The sequence below is a fragment of the Macaca fascicularis genome, chromosome 6 (genome assembly GCF_037993035.2).
Source record: "Macaca fascicularis isolate 582-1 chromosome 6, T2T-MFA8v1.1".
In the NCBI taxonomy this organism is placed as follows: Eukaryota; Metazoa; Chordata; class Mammalia; order Primates; family Cercopithecidae; genus Macaca; species Macaca fascicularis.
Genome location: NC_088380.1, coordinates 179445585 through 179459425, shown reverse-complemented (window position 1 = coordinate 179459425; position 13841 = coordinate 179445585). Strand labels below are relative to the sequence as shown.

Genomic DNA, 13841 nt, shown 5'->3' with positions numbered 1-13841 from the left:
AGAACGAAAGCACAAGGATTCTACAGGGCAAGACTGTGCCAAGTGTTCCTTCAGCCTAAGATTCAGGCAACATTTGAGCTCCAGCACCAGTTTTTGAGCCCTTGCCAGGCACCAGTCTCTGGGATAGGCAACCAGGGATACAAGATGATCAAGACAAGGGCTCTGTCCTCAGGGAACCCCAAAGAGTCACAGAGACAGGCAATGACAATGCAGTCATTGCAACGATGAGCAGGAAGGGACTTCAGGTATCCAGGTAGCAGAGCAAAGGATGAGACTGTGGGTGGTCAGGGAAGGCTTCCTGGAGGAGGTAACGACAACTGGATTTTGAAAGGCAGACTAGACAAGAAAGGACAGTCCATGCGTGAGGACCATCACATGCCAAGCACAGAGGTATAAAAAACAGCACAGGGTGTGAAAGAAACTCATTACTGGTAGGTCGGAAAACAATTAACGGCTCTTCATATTCTTGGCACCAGCCACCCGATGTGACTCAGGAATTCCAGTTCTGACCCCTTCCTCAAACTCAGTGCAAGCTTCAAGCCCCAGAGGAGAGTCTGACTTCCCCATACTTAGACACTGCAGTGGGTAACCAACCTTAACTGCAGGCTCCCAGCCTAGGGTGGCCCAGCCCACAGAAAGAGGGTTGAGAGGGATGGAGAATACATAAATCTCCAGCTATATTTAGCCTGCCTGGCGTGTGTCTGTCCCTTTACGCACCCCAAGGCTGACCCACAGGTGGCAGAATGGCTTTTTACTAGAATAGTATAAACATTTTTAAATTAAGAAACCAAGCAAACGGGCCTGTGCTGAGGTGCCTCATCCCAGGGTCTTTATGGCGAGAATATCTGCTGCCCTATTTGCCAACATCCCCAGCTATCTCCTGACCCGCGGGTGGGTTCTCCCCCAACCTGGCAATAGCCCTGTCCACAGGAGGTAGAGGCCACCCTCCAGTAAGCAGACCTGCGTTCTAATTCCACCTCTGCCACTGACTAGCTGGTGACTCTGCTTATGACTTCAGCTCTCTGGGAACTTGAACGTTTGAGTGCAGTAGCTCAGAGGCTTGTAAAGTAGGAGTTGGCTCCTCTTCCTTAAGCTGACCCTGGGAATCCTGGGCTCAGCACTGTCCATTCCAACCCGCTCCAGGGGAAGTTATTCTTTAACTGCATGTAATGCCTAGAAGGGAGAGCTATATGGGAGTGTTATAGCAGAGATGGGGTGATATGTCCCTCTTCCAGAACCTCACACTCAATTAACCTCACAGCTGACTTGCTTCCCCACCGAGCCGAGCCTTTGTGCTTTAAACACACACACACTCCTCTCACCTTTTGCTCAAAGGATGCTACAAAGGCTCAGCCTTAAGACAAAATACTTCTAAAGACTTGGGCGTGTGAGGGGAGGGAGGGCAGACACAGGTCCCACTCCAGATTCTCCCACTACTAGCTGTGTAACCTGGGGTGAGTCATTTCACCTCTTCTGACACTCAATCTCTTTATTTGTAAAACTGGGATACACATCTTTATCGCGAAGCTTCTTTGCATACCGAGCTGGGGTATGCAAAGTGCTGGGCACTGAGCCTCCACGGGCGCGCGCGGGCGCGGGACCGCTGCTCTGTTCCCACAGTTACCATGTATTTTCCAGTAAGGCCTCCTTCTACCCCGTTACCCTGCTCCGGATAACCCTCACTCCTGTCCCCGAAATTCTGGGGGAATTTCCCCCAGACTAGGGGGCGAAGCGATCTGCAGCAGCGACTCCGAGGGGGCGAAGGAGTCCCCAGTGGAGCGGACACCAGAGGGGGGCGCAACCGGGGTGCGCGTGGGAACGTGGCCAAAGCAAGGCAGCATGTGCCGCGGGGGCGCTGGGAGGCTGGAAACTGGGGTGCCCTTGCGAGCACCCCTCACTCTCGGCAGCTGCAGTCTCGGCACCACGGGTGGCTTCTGGCCGTCGGAAGCCCTGGCGAGCCCGGCTCCAGTCACCCCCACCCAGGTCGCCTTGAGTTTGCTCATCAGCGCCCTCGGGCTGGAACAAAGGCGAGGGGGCGCGCGGCATCGCCCCAGCGGCCTTTTTTGCGCATCTGGCCAAAGCCGGGAGAATGAGGACTGGGGTCCCCAAGGTAACCAGGACGCGGCACCCGCCCTCCCGGAGCGCAAAGCCCAGCCGCGGGGCGCGCGCCGAGCTGGGGTCCGGGAGGTACCGGAGACTCCAGCCCGCTGCGCGCCGAGGGCTCCAAGGGGCGTGGGGTGGCTCTCCAGGAGTCACCCAGCGGGTCCCCCAGAGGAGAGAAGCCCGGCGCCCGCCTCCCGGGCAGGGCTCCCCGGCGTACCTGGCAGGGTCCGGTGCACCGTGTTGCCCATCGCTGCGTCGGGCGCGGCGTTGGCGGCGGCGGCGGCGCGCTCTGGGCGCGCGGAGGCTAATTACGCGGCGGGCCAGAGACCAGGACCGGGGTCGACGCTCCGGGGCATCGCCGCTGCACGGGCGAGCCGGCGGGCGGCAGCTGGGGCGGGAGCCGGGAAGGAGGCGGCGGCGGCGCCTGCGGGAGGAGGAGGCGGAGCCACCGGCCCGGGCGCGCCGGCTCCGCCCCCGCCTCCCACCGCCTGCAACAGTGCAGGGGCGGGGCCGCGGCCGCCGCATCTTTTGAAAGTTTGCACCAGGCGGCGGGAGAAGCACAGCCAAGCCTCCCGCCCTCGCCGCTCCCGCGCCCGGGCCGGGAAGGCGCGCAGGGCAGCTGGGTGCCCTCGGGTGCCAGGATCGGCAGTCTGCTGGCCTGTCACCCGTTTGTTCTAACACTTTGAGAAGGCCCACTGTGTGCCAGGCCCTCTTCCAGGCGCGGGACCCCAGCCGGCCAAGTCCTAGCCCCGGCAGACCTCTTTGGAGAGTGCTTTGGCCGCGGGGGAACTTGCACAGAGGCAGAAGGGCGCCTGGGACCGCGTAAAGGGCTTGGAGACAGTACACCCAGGGTTCCCGGGTTTGGGTGGAGTCTTTTCCATCCCTTAGGCCACATGCCGAGGAATAGAAGAAACCTAGTGTCCAAAGATTGGGAGGAGGGAACCCATATTCATTAATTTATTCGCTCATTCGTTAAAATATTTATTGAGCACATTCTATGCGCCAGGCACTGTGCTGGGCCGGGTAGATACAGACAAGGTCCCCACTGCCCTGGAGATGGCATGCTGAAGATAGAAATAACAAGCAATTACGATCACATTATATAATAATCAAAGCCGGGAAGAAAATAAAACAGATCCCAGTAGAGTGATGAGATGACATTATTTGGGGGCTTAGGGAGAATCTGGGGTGGGGGCACATAAGCTCCACCTGATGGACTAGAAGGCATTGGCCATGGGAAGAGATAGGTAGAGTGTTCCTGGCAGAGGCAGTAACAGGCATTCTTCATTCAGGCACCTGGACCACACTCAGTGGGAAGTGCAGCTGTGCCCTTCTCCAGCTCCATTTCACAGGTTGGAACACTGAGGCCCAGGAAGGGCAATGACTTCCCCAAGAAGACCCGATTCCAAATGAGTTGTTTTTTTCAATTCTATTTTCCATGCTTTTGTATCCCTTGAGACCTTATGAAATATGTATTATTACTTACATTTCACAGATAGGGAAATTGAGGCTCTGAGAGTGGAAGAGAGGTGCCCAAGACCTTCCAATGATACAGGGCAAAACTGGCCTGAAAGCTATGCGAATAAAAGCGGGATATTCAGGAGACAGCCTTCTGGATCTCCGGTGCCTTCTGTTTACCGTACATGACCCATCCCAGAGGGTTCTCGGGTCTTTAAAGTCAGCTCCAAGCTTCCACTTCCGGGAAACCTGATTCCCCACCCCACCCTGACGTCATATGTCTGAACATAAGATTGCCTTGTATTTGAGTTATAAATTTCTCATATTACAGGTGCTCGCTCAGTGACTTAATTTTTAACCCTAAAGTTCTGTTTGAGAAAGGTCCGTTAGCATGATCCTCCTTTTTTTTTTTTTTTTTGAGACAGTCTCGCTCTGTCACTCAGGCTGGAGTGCAATGGCACAATCTTGGCTCACTGCAACCTCTGCCTCCTGAGTTCAAGCGATTCTCCTGCCTCAGCATCTCGAGTAGCTGGGATTACAGGCACCCACTACCACGCCCCGCTAATTTTTGTATTTTTAGTAGAGATGAGGTTTCACCATGTTGGCCAGGCTGGTCTCAAACTTCTGACCTTAAGCAGTTCCTCTGCCTCAGCCTCCCAAAGTGCTGGAATTACAGGCCTGAGCCACCTCACCCGGCTGATCCTCCTTTAATCTATGTGAGATTGGGTTGCATATGGAGGTTGCAATTTTATAAAGGGAATCGAGGGAATTTTCCTCAGATAAGGCAATCCAAACAAACATGACTTTGTGACGGCAAAGGTTAGAGGTTGTTGTGAATAGGCCTTTTAAAGGCCACTTTCAGATACCTTAGTAAGTGGCCGGGTTGTACAGATCACATATGCTCACCTGCAGCAAATGAATCCCCACTGTCAAAATGTGATGCGGATTGGACCTGTGATGTGGAGACACAGTGCCCAGCGGTTGCGTGACACATGGATTCGAAAGCGCTGTGTGTTAGCATCTGGATCTCTGAGAGTAGGACGTGCTTTAGTAAAAAGCTGCCTGCCCCCCACCCCACACGATGGTGACACTAGTGTCAAAGCCATACAGAAATGAATTGGAATCAAATTGTTTCCTGAAATTTGAAACTGACAAAAGCGATCTTTCCATATTAGTATTTTATATGGGAATAATTGTAAATATGTTTATATAACTAAAGTAATAAATGAAATATTATAAGTAGATGGCTATTTCATCTTCACCCCATTAAGTTTATATTATTCAGCAATAAAGTGCATCTTCTCACAGGGAGAAGGGGGAGTGCCTGTAAACTTTATTTGGATTGCCTTATATTTGGGCACATACAGTAGTTGCTTACCCCTCTGAGGTCCCTCTGCACTTTGTGCTGTCCCTCAATTACACCCTCAAGACAGGTGTTGTAGCTGTTACTTTCTATCCCCTCCACTGCCAGACAGGAGGCTCCTGTGGGCAGGAAGCAAGCTGTAATCGTCTATGAAACCCCAGTGCTCAGAACAGGGCTGGCAGACACAGGTGCTCAATACACATTTGTATAAATTGACTGCAGAGATGCATTGCCCTGAGCTGAGAGAAAAACAGGAAAGAAGAAGAGAGGGAAGAAAGAAGGAATGGAGAAAGGGAGAAGGGGAATAAGAGAGGGAGAGAAGAAGGGAGAGGAGAGAAAGGGCTGTGAGGGAATGAGTTTTAGCTGTTAGTAGCCCTGCACCCTGGTTTGATGAATAGTGATATGTGTAGGGAAAGTAAGCAAATGAGCAAAATGGGGATGCATTAACAGAAATATAGTCTTTAGGACAAAGGAGGGGCTTGTTGCTCCAGTGCATGTTGGTTAAACCATTCCAGAAGTCGCTTTGGCTCTGGGCACCACACTAGAGAAGGAAGACAAAGCTGGTCCACAAAGGTGGAAGGGTGGCTTTGGGAGAGAGGGAGATCCCTGTTCCAGGAGGTGTGCAAATAGAAACCATATATTCCCTGCCAGCCAGTTGAGGAGGGGCTTCTTGAGTCACGTGTCTTCTAAAGTATACTTTCCAGTACAATCATCTATTGAGCCCCTACAACCCACATGAAGCCATGGGGGTGATTTATGGTTTGAGGTTTACAGGTCTGATTGGCCCTGCCTCTACTGACACTGAGAGGATGCAGAGGTGCTCCCCTGTCTTTGCAGCTTGTGTACCAAGCTAATCTCCTGGGATGCGGGCCTCCCATTTTTGTCGCCTCTTCCAATCTCACCTCTTCCCACTAGCTCCCAAGCAGGGCTGGCCGGGACACGGTGGAACTGCTGTCTGTATGTGTTAGGGGCCTGGGATCCAGGCACTATGTCTAATAGCAACAAGGGAAGGGAAGGGACTGTTGGACCCTGAGTGCCTGCTGCACGGGAGCCTTTATAACCACAGGAATGGAATCTGAATCTCTTCCTTCTCCAAATATTATAGTCATACCACATCCAAGGAGATAGGCTCTAGCATCCCCATTTTTCCAAACGAGGACACCAAGCCTCAGAGAGGTAAAGTCACGTGCCTAAGGCTCTGCAGCTGCTAAGAGGAGTTGGGATGTGAACCTATGTGTGCCCATATCCAAGCCTCATCTTCTTAGCAGTGTTCTTTAAAGTTAGAGAGGACAGCTCTGCCCAGGCGCCAAGGCAGCAGGCCCCCGGGGCTGGAGAGGAATGGGTGGGGTCTCAGAACCAGAACCCGCAGACACTAACGGCTTCCATAGAGCCTGTGGGACAGAGCATGGGGTGGGGACATCCTCGGGCCCGGGCAGCAGCCTCCAGTCACAGCCGCTCCTGGATTTGACTTTCACACACATACACATCTCCACCAATCACATCCAGAGTTGCACAGACTGTGCCACCCTCCTTGAGCACCAGTACCCATACATGGGTTGCAGGGGCCTCTGGGTGGGGCTGTCTCTCTTGATTATGCAGCGTCAGCAGAGCCTCCCAGGGCGTTAGGTAGTGGGAGCGCCCTGGCCAGGCTCCCTGGCATTGTTCCCTGGGGGCATGCCCTGGCAGGCTCTGCCCCATGCAATAACAGGCCATCAGGTGCATGTTGTAAAAAGGGTGCACACTGAGCTGCCGGGCCAGGCTGGGGGTATGCCCACTGTGGACACCTGCGTGAAATGACCCCTGCGTTCAGGCTGTTTGCCCAGCCTCCTCCTCACAACTCAAGAGCCGAGTATCTGGAGTCACACTGCAAAGCTCGGTTTTAAAATGGCTGCAGGAGGGCTCTGCTTTTCTGCAAACCCTGACTATGAAACCTTCCATTTCCAACAGGCCTTTACCTGAAAAAGCATCATTTTTCAGTTGCTGGTTACGAAGTGCCAACCGCATAGTGGGCCCCACGTTGCACCCTCCAAGTGATCCTTGTCACAGCCTGGCAGCATGGTCATTAACACAAGTCAATTCCCATTTTGCAGGAGAGGAAGCTGAAGCTCAGAGATGGAAAAGAGCTGCTCAGGTCACACAGCTAGAAGGAGGCAGAACTCAGAGGGTTCTTAGTCCTCTCTACAAAGGAAACAAGCTCAGGTGATGAGGCCACATGCTTGACGTGGCACAGCAGTGAGCAGAGGAGCCAGGAGCCCGCATCCCTCGGGCTTCAATACCAGCGCTCCAATAGCAAAGTCATTGAACCAAACTAAGTGTCTATCAACCAATGATTTGATAAGGAAAATGTGGTACATATACACTATGGAATACCATGCAGCCATGTAAAAGGATGAAATCATGTCTTTTGCAGCAACATGGATGGGGCTGGAGGCCATTATCCTAAGTGAAATAACTAAGAAACAGAAAATCAAACACTGGCCAGACGCAGTGGCTTATGGCTGTAATTCCAGCACTTTTGGAGGCCAAGGTGGGCATATCATTTGAGGTCAGAAGTTGGAGATCAACCTGGCCAACATGGTGAATCCCCATCTTTACAAAAAAAAAAAATACAAAAATACAAAAATTGCCAGGCATGGTGGCGGTTGCCTATAATCCCAGCTACTCGGGAGGCCGAGGCAGGAGAATCACTTGAGTACAGGGGGCGGAGGTTGCAGTAAGCAGAGATCGTGCCATTGCACTCCAGCCTGGGAGACAGAACGAGACTCCAGGTCAAACAAACACAAACGAGAAAATCAAACACTGCATGTTCTTACTTTATAATGAGAGGGGAGTGAGGGCTGAAAATTACCTATTGAGCACAATGGTCACAATTTGGGTGACAGGTGCACTAGAAGCGCAAACCTCCCCATTACACAATATAACCATGTAACAGACCTGCACATGTACCCCCGAATCTTAAATACAATATAACCATGTAACAGACCTGCACATGTACCCCCGAATCTTAAATACGATATAACCATGTAACAGACCTGCACATGTACCCCCGAATCTTAAACACAATATAACCATGTAACAGACCTGCACATGTACCCCCGAATCTTAAACACAATATAACCATGTAACAGACCTGCACATGTACCCCCGAATCTTAAACCCCCGAATCTTAATATAACCATGTAACAGACCTGCATACGTACCCCCTGTACAAGAATCTTAAATTTAAAAAGAAAAAGTAAAAACAAACCAAAAAACCCTGGTACTCTCACTGCACTATCCCCAATGAGCAAGTCACTTTTTTTTTTTTTTTTGAGACATAGTCTCGCTCTGTCGCCCAGGCTCGAGTGCAGTGGCGCAATCTCGGCTCACTGCAAGCTCTGCCTCCGGGGTTCACGCCATTCTCCTACCTCAGCCTCCTGAGTAACTGGGACTATAGGTGCCCACCATCACACCGGGCTAATTTTTTTGTGTTTTTAGTAGAGACGGGGTTTCACCGTGTTAGCCAGGAGGGTCTCGATCTCCTGACCTCGTGATCCGCCTGCCTTGGCCTCCCAAAGTGCTGGGATTACAGGCGTGAGCGACTGCTCACCTGGGATTACAGGCTGAGCAAGTCACTTTTATGTAGTAGAGTCTGGCAGCATGTACCTAGCAGCCAAGGTAAAAAAGGAAAGAAGGCTCATCCTTTGGTTTTCCTTGTCCTGTGCATGCAGACACAGGCTTGGTCCTGGGGCCAGCTCCAAAGGAAGCTCATCTGTGGTACACATTAGTAGACAGAACTTCTTCCTGAGTCTAGCCAAAGACACATCAACAGCATTTAGATGGATAGTCCCATGCTAGACATCTAAAAAGGCCAAGGACTGACATTTTCCTGAAACCCAAGGGAGGCAGCCAGCCCTGCTGGGAGCTGGGGTCATGGGTGCTCCACAGTGAACTTTCTCACAACACAGGGACAGAGCTTAGATGCTCTGAAATGCGTGTCATGGGCATGGGATAGAAGCCTGCAGCAGGGGCTGAATTGAACTGAAATCAATCTATCATCCCAATAATTAGCATCCACTGTATGATTACAATGATAATGACTATACCTCATAGCTAACATTTATTGAGTGCCAGGTATGTTCTAAGCCTCACAATAGATGTATCAACCTCACAATTACCCTATGAGATAGTACTGTCAACATGCCCATTTTACAGATGGGGAAACTGAAGCCCAGAGAGTGTACATAGCTTGGCCACAGTCATGTAGGCAGAGAACAGTTTAGCTGAACATCTTAGGTTCTGATTTCTTTCATCCTCATAATAACCCTATTAGCAGGAAAGGAAGTTAAGGGTTAAGGAGCTGCTTCTCAGACTTTTGTATTTGTCTCCTCATTTAATCCTCACCTCCTCCTGCAAGGTAGGGGCTGTTATCATCTCCATTCTACAGTGCATGCTGGGAGGCTCAGAGAGGTGAAGCAACTTGTCCAAGGCCACACAGCCAAAAGCGACAGGATCGGGACTAGAACCCAGTCCACTCTGACCCCAGAGTCTGTGCTTTCCTCCTCTTGGCCCTTCAGATGGCTGAGAGTTTGCAGAGGGCCTGGCTCATCCTACCTGCAGCAACTTGAGGGCAGGGCTGTGCTAATTCATCTGAGTCCTGTACCCAGCCCTGGCCTGGCCCTGGGGTAAACCGCTGTCCCCTCCTGACTTCCTGGAGCAGCAGAGAACCCACCCAGGGGGACGTGGACTTTCGAAGAAAAACTGGAATATTGGATTGTGTGACTCTTACGAACCCAGGCTAAAATCCTGGCTTGGCTACTCACTGAGTGACCTTAAGGGTTACATGTCCTCTCTGTGCCTCAGTGTCTACACTTGTAAAATGGAGCTGCTGAGAGTCTATGTCATATGGCATTTGGAGAAATAGATGCAGGGATCAAAAGGGGCTGGCACACAGTGAACAGTCAGTAGATGTGAGCTTGGGAAGGCCTTATCCTTCTCAGGATCTCCCCCCCGAACCCACCCCTACATGCCCATAAGCTGATTGCAGCCCTTCTCTGCTAAAACTCCCTTCCCCTGCAGAGAGGGCTTAGATGGGGCCCAGCAGCCTGGGTCTGAGTCCTGGTTCTGCCACTCTCTGGCTGGGTGACTCTGGGCAAGTTATTTCAGTCCTCTGCGGCCACTCCGCCTCCTCTGCCACATAGAGAGATCATCCGTGAGCAGGGCAGAACCCAAGCCTCCTGGCTGGGCACACCAGGTCTACTATATTCTGGCTCATGTCACCTTCTGAAGGCTGAGCACTTGCATCCTCCTGCTCTGCTGAACAATTTGCTGGCTGTGTATGTTTGTGCATGTATTTAACCTCTCTGAACATTAGTTGCCTCATCTGTAAAGTGGGAATGACAGTAGTATCTACCTCATAGGTGATGCAAACTTGCAATGAGGCAAAGCATGGAAAGTCCTCAGCACAGAGCAGAGTAGGTGCTCAATAAATGTTTACTGAATGAATGAGTGGATGGATGAACCCAGTGGCAGGGGCTGGGTTCATTCACATGTTATGGGGTATTCATTAAGGGGTCAGATTCTGGAACCAGACCATCTGGGCTCATAATCTGGCTTCCCGCCTATCTAGCTGTGTGACCTTGAGTTTGTTATTCAACTTCTCTGTGCTTACTTCTCTCGTATGTAAAATCAGCTAATAACTGTACTAGCCCTATAGGATTGTTCTGAGGATTAAATTAGATAATATGTATCAAGTATTTAGAATAGTGCTTGGCACATGGCAAGTGTTTAATAAAAGGAAGTCACCACTATTATTAATTATTATTATTCCTGGGGTCAGTTGCTTGGGTGGAGGCACATTTCTCCTAGAGGAAAAGAACAGAGTGGGGACACAGGGCGGGCCCAGTAGGTGAAGTTGCCTCTCTTGGCCCTGACCACTATGGTGTCTCCATGTCTTGGTGCTGGGCGGGGTCAGGAGCAGCCAAGTGATTGGGAACCCAAGCAGGGAACCAGAGGGGTTGGCCAGCCAGGGGCTTGATGATGCCACACTGAACTGTGCAAGTGAATCATGACTGATGGGCCTTGAACCCTTGGGTGCCTCTGTTGCTCTGTGGTCTTTCGGGCCTTCTCAGCTGCCTTGAGCTGGGGTCATTTGGGCTCAGAGCATCAGGGGAGTCACAGAAGCACCCAGGGTGACATAAGCTGCAGCAGGAACCTGAGTAGGGGGATCCCAAGTTGGGAGGGATTTAGGGCAGAACCGGGGTCCTGGACAGCAAGGACATGTGTGTCCTCCTGAACCAAACCTTGGTGTGCTGGGCCCTGTTTGTCCAGGAGACCAACCCTCATGTGCCACCCATGGACTCAGTTGGGCTCCCTGGGGAGTAGATGCAGGCCTTCCTCTGGCTCTGGCACAGATGCCACAGAGGCCAGAGGCCAGCTCTGGGCCCCTGGCTTGGGTATGCAACCAGCCCCCTTCTACCCAGCTGGGAGGATATTGACCATGTCATGTTCCTGCTCTGAGCCTCGGGCTCCTCATCTGTAGAGTGAGAACAGAAGCACCTAGAGTGGGAATGAAATGAGAAGAAGCCTGGGAAGGAGCTGGTGCAGAGTGAAGGCTGTGTCAAGACTGAGGTTAAAATTCCGTCATGTTTACAATAGGATCCAGCGTAGTGCACACTTTTTCTCTAAAGCACATCTGTCGTGTAAAGCGAGATTCAGCTGCATCTTGTGAGGTATTGCTAGGAGGCTGGTGGGGTTGGAAAAGGCAGGAGAGCAAAGGCAGACCTTGGTGGGACAAGTGGACGATCAGGAGGGTGCAACCCAGCAGGCCTCAGAAAGTGCACAAGGGGCCAGGCACGGGGTTCACGACTGTAATCCCAGCACTCTGGGAGCCTGAGGTGGGTGGACCACCTGAGGTCAGGAGTTCAAGACCATCCTGGCCAACTGGTGAAATCCCGTCTCTACTAAAAATACAAAAAATTAGCTGGGCATGGTGGCGGGCACCTGTAATCCCAGCTACACGGGAGGCTGAGGCAAGAGCATTGCTTGAATCTGGGAGGAGGCAGAGGTTGCAGTGAGCTGAGATCGCACCATTGCACTCCAGCCTGGGCGATGGAGCGAGATTTTGTCTCAAAAAAGAAAGGAAAGTGCAGCAGGGCACAGCTTGGACTCTGGGGCCAGGCTGGCGTGGGCTCAAAAGCACTGTTCTGTATTTCCCAGCCACGTGGCCTCTGGCAAGCAGCCTCCTTCACGGAGCCTCAGTTTCTTCCTCTGAAGAATGAAGAGGGTGGCAGGTTTTGTCTCGCAGGTCACTGGGAGAATAAATGAAACCAGGTGTGTGTCCCTTCTGTTGCCCCATGGCCCAGCGTGGAGACCACACTCTTCATCTCTGGGAACCACCATTACTATCTCAGGAGAGACAGTGGAACCCTGACTGCGCTCTGTGACAAGGGACCCAAGGAGTCATTATTAAGGGACCCAAGGAGCCACCCTGGCCCACACTGGAGCCTTCCTACCACAATCTGGCTCAGGCTCCAAGTCTTTGTTCTTCATCTTTTTTTTTTTGAGACAGGGTCTCACCCAGTCACCCAGGCTGGAGTGTAGTGGCACAATCTCAGCTCACTGCAACCTCTGCCTCCTGGTTTCAACCTGATTCTCCTGCCTCAGCCTCCTGAGTAGCTGAGACTGCAGGTGCATGCCACCACACCTGGCTAATTTTTGTATTTTTAGAAGAGATGGGGTTTCGCCATGTTGGCCAGGTTGGTCTCGAACTCCTGACCTCAGGTGATCCGCCCGTCTCAGCCTCCCAAAGTGCTGAGATTACAGGCGTGAGCCACTGTGTCAGGCCTGTTCTTCATCACTTTGTCTGCTCTTCTCAAGAGGACATATCTGTCTTGGGAGGCTGGAGGAGTTCGGGCATTGGCTGGGACTCAGAAAGCCCAGGACCAGCTGAGGCTGCAGCGTTTACCCATCTAGGGGGACCTCAGGCAGGCCTCAGTGTCCTCATCTGTAAAATGGCCATGAAAAGATCAGGGCTGCAAGGTTGTTGTGGGGATCAGATGGGATTCTAATGAGACTGTGACATTGAGGCTGTGGGCATCACAGTCCTGAGGTGGGATATATAGGGCCCACCTATATAAGGGAATCCAGCATTTGGTCACACAGACCCTGATTTAAATCCCAACTCTCCTTCTTACTTGCCGTGTGACCTGGGCAAGTGACCTTAGCTTGCTCAGAGCAATGGGGTCTCAGTGACAGGCCAAACTCTTGGGACACAAGGACACTGTATAAAGGAGAGTCATTAATGTCATCAGAGGTGTAAAAAGATAATCTCTGGCCCCCTGCCACTCCTGTTTGCTACCACTGGTCCCTTAACTGGGTGACGTCCCAGGGGGGCTCTCTGAAACTCCATCCCATGACTGCTGCTGGAGCACCTGCTCTGTGCAGCACCTAGCTTCAGACCCTGGGGACCACGGGATGAGCAGCCCCTCCCGCTCAGCCACCAGCAAGGACTGCCCATCACAGCCCAGCTGGTGTCAGGATGCTGCTCTGAGAGAACCAGTCAGTTAAGGTGAAGTGGAAAGAGCTGCAGGCCTGGGCCAGCTGGGAGTGGGTGACAAGGACAGAGACTTCTTCCCCCCCCAAGCACGTTCATGCTGACAGCCCATCTGTGGCAGCACTTTCAAGTTCACAGAGCCGTTTCCCGTTTGTGGCCTCTTTTCATCCTTACGGGACCCTCTTTGCCCGTTTCACTGATGAAGAAACCGCAGCTCAGAGAGTTGAAGGATTTGCCCTTTGGCCACACAGCTGGGACACGGGAGTCAGGCCCGTCCTCCACCTCACTGACTCCTCGCCTGCAGGAGGAAGAGATTCCTTAGGCCAAGAGGAAGAAGCCCACGATAGGAGGTGCGAGTGTCTCAAGAGCCAGCGGGATCCTCCA

The 13841-nt window shown here is 52.1% G+C and overlaps 1 protein-coding gene across 1 annotated transcript in view; it reads right to left on the bottom strand.

The window, feature by feature from the left end:
* Window positions 1–2516, bottom strand: part of NEURL1B (neuralized E3 ubiquitin protein ligase 1B) — a 50331-nt gene extending 47815 nt beyond the window's left edge. The window contains exon 1 of the mRNA XM_045394512.3: window positions 2321–2516. Coding sequence (XP_045250447.1) covers window positions 2321–2351 — 31 coding nt within the window. The 5' untranslated portion in view covers window positions 2352–2516. The remainder of the gene's footprint in view (window positions 1–2320) is intronic.
* Between the last annotated feature and the right edge of the window lie 11325 nt (window positions 2517–13841).